Source organism: Pollachius pollachius (genome assembly GCF_949987615.1).
Source record: "Pollachius pollachius genome assembly, chromosome: 9".
Lineage (NCBI taxonomy): Eukaryota > Metazoa > Chordata > Actinopteri > Gadiformes > Gadidae > Pollachius > Pollachius pollachius.
The window spans coordinates 1,569,567-1,579,272 of record NC_136942.1 but is presented as its reverse complement, the minus strand read 5'-3'; the positions used below and the strand labels follow the sequence as shown (position 1 = coordinate 1,579,272).

At 47.3% G+C, this 9,706-nt stretch overlaps 1 protein-coding gene across 1 annotated transcript; it reads left to right on the top strand.

Moving 5' to 3' along the window:
• Nucleotides 1–3,280: 3,280 nt before the first annotated feature.
• dnaja2b (DnaJ heat shock protein family (Hsp40) member A2b) lies at nt 3,281–7,029 on the top strand. Its single transcript, XM_079743068.1, has 7 exons — nt 3,281–3,306; nt 3,423–3,503; nt 3,624–3,757; nt 4,279–4,475; nt 4,777–4,921; nt 5,171–5,298; nt 5,427–7,029. The coding sequence occupies exons 1-7, from the start codon at nt 3,290–3,292 to the stop codon at nt 5,613–5,615; spliced, it is 891 nt and encodes a 296-aa protein (XP_079599194.1). The 5' UTR covers nt 3,281–3,289; the 3' UTR covers nt 5,616–7,029.
• The last annotated feature ends 2,677 nt before the right edge of the window (nt 7,030–9,706 follow it).

The window sequence follows — 9,706 nt, the reverse complement described above, 5'->3', positions numbered from 1 at the left end:
TAGGACCATTTCGCCTTCTCCAAGACAAACAAGCGTGGAGCGATGCTAATTAGTTGACACTAATCCCGTTAGCCCGTCGGTGGCCAAACATGTCGAAACAAACAGGTGTTTGCGAGCCAAAGATCTCCCAACGCCACTTGTTTATCCATGAAACGATGTCTGCGATGTTCTGTGTACCGCTAACACGATCGGGTCCGGGTTAGTAGGCCTGTGCTAAAGGCATCAGCTGATGGTTCACAGCGATATTACACATCCCCAACATCTACATGCGTACCATCACATCCCCAGACCAACGGCTAAGCCCTCTCTTTTCTTTCTTTTTTTACCGCGGTTTCAGTCGCTAACAAGGTCAGGCGGCATGTTGCTCCTAAAAAAAATACATGTCATTTAATGGAATATTTACCCCCTGCTCTTCAACCGCTGGCTAGAAGACGTCCTGGTATCAGACCCACCTCGACATCACCTCGACGTTAGCCAGCTAACATGCGTCGCAGGCTCAAATCAACGCTCGGGCCACCGAAGACACAACAGTGGCCGGCTCGTATATGTATTTATCCGACTCGTTTAATCGATTGCATTCAGCGAGCTGGCAGTGTGAAACGACAAATCATTCAGTGTTGGCCGCCAGTGCGACTTATCCAACATGGCCAGTCCGGAGCTGGCGGTTCACGGCGGGCAGTCAGCTGCTGCTCCTGCAGCTGTACAACATTTGCAGTACATTCGAGTCGTACTCCGATGCAAATACACTCGCACCGTCCCTAGCTCATGTCTGTGCAGACGCACTATAGTGACACTTGGATGGTCACATTGAAACTATTGTTAAAAACAACAACAATGGAAACGGGAGCTGTTATACTGGGGAATGGCCGTTTAAAGTGGGGAAGTCGGATCAGGACTTAACGTTACATCACATGTGCGCTGTACACATGGACCAAACTGCACACATGTTATTCTGGGTGAAGGCTAACACCGTTGCCACTCTTAAGAAGCTGGGCTGGAAAATGAAAAGCATGAATGCGTAGCTTATTAACATTAATATTAGGTATTTTGCCTTTAGAGACAATAATATAAACCACAAGTCGTAATGCCCAATAGCAATTAAGTCGCTTAAATCGTCTGAATGCTATTTATTTGACGCATTGCGTAAAGACAGTCACGTGTGAAATTTATAACAATAATAAAGAAGAATAGCAATGATCCAATTGTCGTTCTGTGATGTTAATCTGAAATTGTTGCATTAAGAAACGTAGACAATGCACTACAAGTAGGCGACCTGTTAGGCCAGGAAACTCAAGTATTTCCTAATTTGAGAAATGTAAATTTCATATTTGAAACGAAACTAATTTGGCTGTGGTTGTCTGTAACCAATTTATGCAATTCTGGATTTAGACTGCAATATCACAGTAAGTGAAATTAATGGATGAGGATGTTTGTGGGTGATTACACGTTATGGGAAATCAATGCATTTTTTTTTAATCGAAAACTCCTTTAATGGACGGCTGCATCTCATTTTAACCTCAGGGAAGTTGAATGAATGAAAAAGTGTGTCCACGGTCCAAACGGCATGGCTCACCATCAAGATACCCTACTCGCATACATATGGGATGTCATGGGGTCGCCGTAGTGGCACAGCGCTTCGATGACGTCCGAGCGAATCGACGTAAATTTGTCAACAGAAAAAAAAAAAGAAGCTCGTGACGGACCGTGCATGCGCATTACACACCGACAGCGGGGACAAGCCAACATTTTGGGTACACACACCACTCCTGCTCAGCCCTCCCTGCTCCAGCCGAACCTCCGCACACACAGTACACACACACACACACACGCACACACACACACGGCGTTTCAGTAAGCAAGAGGTGCAGGCATGGCGAACGTTGTGGACACCAAGCTATACGACATTTTAGGAGTTTCGCCGACCGCCACCGAAAATGAACTCAAAAAGGTACGTGGTTTTCAAGCCGACGCCGCCAACAGCGAGAAGGTTCGTTCGACATCCATCCTGCCGAGCGTGGCCTTTCTAGCGGCTGCTCTTTAGCTCGTCTTAGCTAACGTTAGTTCAACACACACACACACACACACACACACACACACACACACACACACACACACACACCATGCGAAGCGCTAGCTAGCTAGGGTTTGTGAAGGGCTCCGCGGTGTGAGGCTCCGCCGTGCAGAGTACGGTGTGTGTGAGGGTACGGTGCGGGTCGACACCCCGTACCCCCCGGGACGGGGGCACTGAAGGAGCCTTAATGCTAATCCAATCGAAAAGGGGAGGAAGATTCGCTCGCGCTGCCTTTAGCTGACTAGCTAATTGTGTTGATCCCTCTGCAGTCGCCGAGCGTGTCCATTCATCGCTTCTCGACTCTTAAAAGTTGGTTTAAAGCATACATTGAAGCTTGCCACCTTTGTGCAATAATGTGGTGTTGGGAGTGAGTCCTTGTTTGGGTTATGTGTTGTCACATTGCTTCTTGCCAGGTGGGTAACGCTGATGTTCTGAATATGATTAACGCTACATTAAACCACCATCACCGTGTGATGCTTATGTATATACAAGCTGATATTTACATGATCCATATCCTTATCTTGAATATATAGTCTCTAGTTCTAACGTCCGTCGGCCCTGCTACAGAAAGAGGTCGTTGTCAAAGGCTGTCTGCTCAAGCTGCGTGCCTAGTTGCAGTGTCACGGTTTTCTGACAACAGGGCCTCAAACTCGACAGCGACCAGGCAACGCAGTTCACCGATGATAGCGATGTTAGTTTGTTGTCCCTTGAAGCGTTTACACTAGTAGCCCAACGATATCAGCCTCAAGCTAAACTATTATTAGGGATGTTAATGTTATTGGTTTGTGGTTTACAGTCCTACCGCAAACTGGCCAAGGAGTATCACCCTGATAAGAACCCTGATGCCGGAGATAAGGTATGAGTCACCAAAACACAATTATAATGTTATCATACAACAGTTTTAAGGGGGTCCTCGTAATTTTTATGAGGAATACAATTTTCTAAAAAAAAGATGTTATGATTAATTTCATATCATAACTGTTTGATGTTTCTGTGTAGTTCAAGGAGATTAGTTTTGCATACGAAGTGCTGACAAACCCTGAGAAGAAGGAGCTCTATGATCGCTATGGAGAGCAGGGACTACGAGAGGGAGCTGGCGGAGGTGGGCCAGGCATGGATGATATCTTCTCTCACATCTTCGGTGGAGGACTGTTTGGCTTCATGGGGGGGCAAGGGGGCAGAGGGGGTCGTAATGGGGGCAGGCGGAGAGGAGAGGATATGGTGCACCCCCTCAAGTGAGTTGGCACGAGGCTCCAGTTGGAATGCTCAAATGGCCCCTTTTTGGTGTGAATCAAAGAATATGAAGCTGCCTTTTTTGGGGGATTTTAACCTGGTTCGTTATCTGTCGCAGAGTTTCCCTAGAAGACATGTACAATGGCAAAACCACCAAACTACAGCTGAGTAAGAATGTTCTATGTAGCTCCTGTAACGGGTGAGTCTTGTTCAATTAAACATTTAGCACAATTGAACATTGACATGATAACCTTAACTCAATCGTGTTGGCTGTCATGTCCCCCTAATCCTGTCTGTTGCTTTGCTTATTGTCCTTTAGCCAAGGGGGCAAGGCTGGAGCCGTGCAGAAGTGTGTCGCATGTAGAGGGCGTGGCATGAGGATCATGATCAGACAACTGGCACCTGGCATGGTCCAACAGATGCAGTCAGTCTGCACAGACTGCAGCGGAGAGGGTGTGCTGCGACCGAACAAATACAGACTCTAAAATCCAAAAGACTGTAAAGTCAAGTGGACTTTATTTGTATAGCCCTTAATCACAATTAAAGCTCACAGGGCTTTACAGGCCACATCTTTAGGACACCCCCCTTACACTGTCTTTGGTTCAATCCATGGGCAGTCTTTGGATTTAGTCATGCTTTGGAAAGGCTAGAAATAGTATGAATGTACGAGCAGTCAAGGAGGTATTCAATTTGTAACAATCAGAAACCCGAAACATTTGCAGTCCTGCAGCAATAAGCAGAAAATGCTTTGTAATAATACTTCAGTTAATCACTAACTTTGAAGCAATTATCATTATTATAATCCATAAATAGTTCCTTGGAAATAAGGTGATTGACTATTGCAGTTAGGGGGTCGACCAAATGATGAATCAATCAATTGTTTCAGAAAAAGCTTATGAGCAGATGTGCAAGTTAAGAATACATTGACGTGCAGTGTAAAAATCCTAACGTCGTCTTTTCCTCTCCGAGTGCAGGAGAGTTGATTAATGAAAAGGACCGCTGTAAGAAGTGTGAGGGCCAGAAGGTGTGCAAGGAGAACAAGCTTCTGGAGGTGCATGTAGACAAAGGCATGAAGCACGGCCAGAAGATCACCTTCTCCGGGGAGGCCGACCAGGCACCAAACGTTGAACCAGGAGACATTGTCCTGGTGCTGCAGGAGAAGGAACATGAGGTACACACTGGGATGAACCTCTGCCCGGGCGTAATGCTCAGTGTATTGGTTGGGATGGAGGATTATGATGCATCCAGTAGGGATCGACCGATACAGATTTTTTTTAGGGCCGATTCCGATAGCGCATTTTTTTTATCATCAGCCACACAATTACACAATGATAACAAAAAGAAAGTCTCAATTTAAAGGAACATTTATCGAACTCGAATAATAATGGACTATCCAGGGAGGGTGCTCTGATCTGGTGGTTGATTTGAAGCAATGTGTTAAATGTCTAATAAACAATTATTTTTCTTTTTAGTATTTCAACCGTGAAAGCAGTAACCTTCATATGACCCAGCGCATTGGCCTGGTGGAGGCTCTCTGTGGCTTCCAGATCACCGTGGCACACCTCGATGGGCGCCAGCTTCTTGTCAAGAGCCCACCTGGCAAGGTCATAGAGCCAGGTACATGCCCTTTCTTCTGATGTTTGAAAAGTATATGGTCCCATACACGTATGATGTTTTATCAGAAGACTTTGTAACACAGAAAGCCCTTTTTCAGTTTTCAAGTGTGGTAGATTTATCTTTTGGTTTGAGATTAGACAATCGAAAACCGCTTGATACGGGATGAAATTGGGCGCACATAGCGAATTGTAAATCTTAGTGTTGGTTTGAGATTAGTCCGACTGTCGCTCTTTGTCTTGTGTCTGACAGGCTGCATCCAGGTGGTGAAAGGAGAAGGAATGCCCCAGTACAGGAATCCCTTTGAGAAGGGAGACCTGTACATGAAGTTTGAAGTTCAGTTCCCCGACAATAACTGGATTAACCCTGAAAAACTAGTTGTAAGTTAGAACACATGACGCCTGATTACAAAAAACAACAACAGCAGCATTGTATTTTCTAGATATTTAAAAAAAAAGGGGAACGCCTATTGTGTTAGACACGGAGTGAGCTTGTGGCTGTTCCCCAGGAACTTGAAGACCTGCTCCCCGCCCGCGCTGAGCACCCCATCATCTCCGCCGACGTGGAGGAGGTGGAGCTCAGCGACTTCGACCGAGCCCCGGGGGCGAGCAGCGGCGCCCGGCGGGAGGCGTACAACGACAGCTCCGACGAGGAGGGGGGTCCGCACGGGCCCGGGGTGCAGTGCGCGCACCAGTAGGAGAGACCCGTGTGCCCGACGACAACACAACACAAACGACAACATACGCACACATCCACATTCACACCTTGAGTACCACTGCTCCCACACAAGGCCCCGAGTTGACACATACGCGCACATTCCTCTCTTTTCTCAATTCCTGGGGAAAGGAGAGTCTCTGACACCCGTCATGCTCATTCTCTCCAGTTCTAGTGTGGCTGGATGTGTGACCAATATAATGTTTATGGACCGCAGTGATCGTCCGTCATCAGCGAGGTGAATATTCCTTTATCGGCTACGTTTAATGAAACCCTCCGAAAATCCATGCTAGGCTTCTCCATGTCACCGGGGCAACATGCCCGAATAGTGTATAGAATGCAAGTATTGCACCATCTGCCATCTTGTATAAGGTGTAGTCTAGTCTTTCCCATGCGAGCGCATGGTACCGAATTGCCGCAGAACTCGCACATCCAGGTCCCGTGTCAAGAATGTAGGATGTTGCATTAAGATTTGCCATCGCGACTTTCTGTACCTTGCAAGTGTTCCTGCAATCAAAGATCCCAAATTGGTAGGATCTGACCTGAGGACAGCCGTCAAAGCATGTCTTCACCTTGTACCGAGGTAATCGGGTGGGGTATCTCGGGCCCTTCCTGTAATTTAATGGGTTATCTTGGATCTGAGAATGACCCAGCTTTTCTTTGACTACTATATTGAATATTGATATTGATATTGAAGCTTAATATTGGAGATATTTGTAGTAATAACCAACGCGTCTTTGTTGGATACCATATTTTCTCGGGTCAATACCTCTTTAAGTTGCTTAGTGAGACATTAAGAATGCAACACATGAACCCAAGTTTGAGTTGTACCTCTGAGTCGAAGACTCATATTAATGGATATGTCTGGGAGCCACGGTGGAATGTTGCGTTTCCTGTAACCGTTTTTTATTATGTTTTGGGTTTGGACATTAGATCAAATAGTTTTTAGAAGGAAAAGGGCACTGATAATAAATAAACAAATAAGCACTTTCTATACTTAAGTCCAGTGACCAAGCACCATCTGATTAGGAAAACCTCTGTGCTTGACTCCTGTGTTAATATGCATCTTTGCCGTTAAGGAGGTGTGACGCCAAGCGATTTGCCCAAGGACATTTTGACACAACCCCTCTCCCAATGAGCCTGTAAATACTTGTTCTAGTGCAGAGGTGCATCTATGGTCCATTCTGAGGTCACAGCACTTGTATTTCAAAATAGCCTGTGGGTTACCTGTTCTGTTGCTAATGTTATGTGGACATAGAGGAGTGAACGGGAACCTCTCTAGGCTGGTGGCATGTATTGTATCATCTTATTTAGGCCACAGAGAACCTACAGAAAACTTGAGGTCAATTGCAAATGATTGAGCGTGTTTATGCCTATCTGTCAAGATGAACTATATTAAAAAGTTACCATATAGGACCGTTGTCTTTGTTGAATCTTTATTTCTTGGTATTTATATTCACTATTCTTCCCCAAGTCTCATTCACGTGTCATTTACAAGACATATTGTTTGTTAAGTCATGGCTGTGTACAGACATGGTCAAGCAGTTTGGTTAAATGTTTCTTCATGTAAATGACATGAACAAGAAAAGGATTTATGAATTTGTGCATTTGTTCTAAAACACACTACGATCAATGGAAGCAATAGAACAGATTGGGAACACTGGTATTGGATCAGATGCAATCCATACATCAGTTCTGAATCATCTGTTAAACCATTTCATTAGTAGGGAATGCGTTGCATGTATGCGATACACAATGGGATGGTGGGGAGCTGGTATTGCGTGAAAGTGGTTGGCTTTGTGTTATTCTGTGCTGTTCTCTGTGTCTGAAGTGTGGACCACTGGACCCAGGAGTTCTTTAAAGCCAGCGGTGTTCCTAATATGGACGAGAGAGGAGGAGGAAGTGCACCACAGTCAAACAACCGTCACAGCATCTGTACATCTTTAGAGCTTGACCAAGTGGTTCCTCACCGGTCTCGTTTGGACTGCATCACACAGGATCTCTCTCTCCTCAGCTGGTCTAGCCGGGCTCGGACCACGGTCTTCTGCTGAAGCTTATCTTCCTGGGAAGTGCCAAAACGTGCAAAAGCAACCTTTTCATATCTGCTGGAGGATTCAATTGTGTGTGTGTGAGAGTGTGTAGAACGTCACCTGGGGCAGATTGTGTGTGAGGTGCTCCAGTGCTTCTTTCTGTTTCAGACCAAGCAGATCCTCTTCTGCCTTTTTGTTCTGAACAATCGAAAGTCGCTCCTGAACCTTCAAAAGTAAAAACAAAAGAAATGTTGCAACGCTGACCAACACGAACCAAGTATAATTGATCATTGTTTCTTTCTCCTGACCCTTAGCAGCTGCCTGTCTCTGTCTCTCTGTTGCTTCTCCTCGACCTTCCTCTGCATGTCTACCAGGTTCCTCATCGTCTTCTCCCTCTCCATCAACGACACCGGCTCCCTCCTTTTGTGGCCTTTCCACAAACTTGCATCCATCTCCCTCTTTTCCTCTGGGAACTCGATCTCCTGTTGGGCAGAAGAAAAATGGTTGATTCTGGGCTGAGTAAAAAGGAACAGGACTGTCTTTAAATAGTTCATGTCTAACCATGCTGACCGCTCCTGAGTGCTTTTACAGAAGCTGAGCGGACGTTGGTGAGTCTTCTCTTACTGTGGTTGGTGGGACGCCGGTACGGTCCTCAGCTGGAAGCAGCTCGTTTCCTTTATGAGCCCACGGCCCTTCTGCACTTTGGACCGAGCAGACTTCCACTTCTGCCTGGTCCCTGCATGCCTCTCCTGTCATGTGGTTGGAGGTCATGTACGGCTCCGGCTGCAACTGCTGCTGAGTCTCAGTAGAAGGAACCAGGGGCTGTAATGGTGCAACCGCTCTGTTCTCTGTCGCAAAACCATGTTCTTGGAAGCTGCCTTCGGAGGGATCTTGCTCGTTCTCCACCTGGTGTTTGCTGATGTGCATTTCAACCTTTGGCACAGGCATCATCAGGAGGGAAGAAGTGGCGATTAGAAATTTTTCCTGATCACAATTCCGGTCTCAAAGGCCGAACAACATCGCACGACCCTAAGCATTTCAAATACTATAATAATCCTTCAGAAGATCACTCCAGATGGATTACATTTTCTTAGGAAGGCTGGCAGTGCAAAAAGAAAATCTGCCCAGCCCTACGTACATCATATTGTATGACACTGTTGAGACCCACCACAAACTGTGGAACACATTTGAACTAGTTGCCCCAAACACCGACCCCCGAACGGCGAACGTGGTTGAATTGGCCTTGATCACAGCGCGCTGGACTGGCTCGCCTCAACAGAGCGGCGGCAGTATCTTCTCCTGCCGTACGTACTCTGCACTGACCCGGCGGCGGCTCCACCAACACCTCCATGTGCGCCTCCCTGGCCTCGTCGACGACCCCCGTCCCCACGTGCACGCCGCACTCCCCTGGACCTCCGCAGACGGGGGCGACGGCGGCCGCCTCGGAGTGGCACTGCGTCTGCTTGCTCCACGCCAGCGTGATCAGAGAGCCCTGCTTCTCGTAGCCCTGCGGTGTTCTCCCGGGGCTCTCCCCTTGCTCTTCCTCCTCGTAGCTCCCTTCCTCTTCCGGCGGCCCGCGGCGGGGCCCGGCGCCGTCCGACACGCGCAGGACCTCCAGGTAGGGAGGCTCCTCTAGGGCCACACCGCAGCCTTCGGGGCAGCACAGAGGACGTGGTTAAAGGGGACGTTATACCACCCAGGTGTGGGTGGGATCAGCCGTTGCAAGACGATTTGAAAATCTGCCTCTTCTGACATCACAGGTGGGCGTGTGCGTCTTAGATGGGTGCTGGATAGGTCAGCCTACCGGCCTACCCAGTGGACCGTAGCAAATGTTGCTCATCTGTCCATCACACATCTGGGTGGACACGCCCACTTGTGATGTCAGAGGAGGCAGATTTTCAAAACGGTTTGTAACGGCTAATCACACACCTTTAAGGCTGGTATGTGGCGGGAGCGTGAAGGTTTTCCTGGTGGTGGTTGGGATCGGGATTGATTTGGGGTTATTTCTTCGATATTTATTATTTGTCATAATACCTGTGCAGAG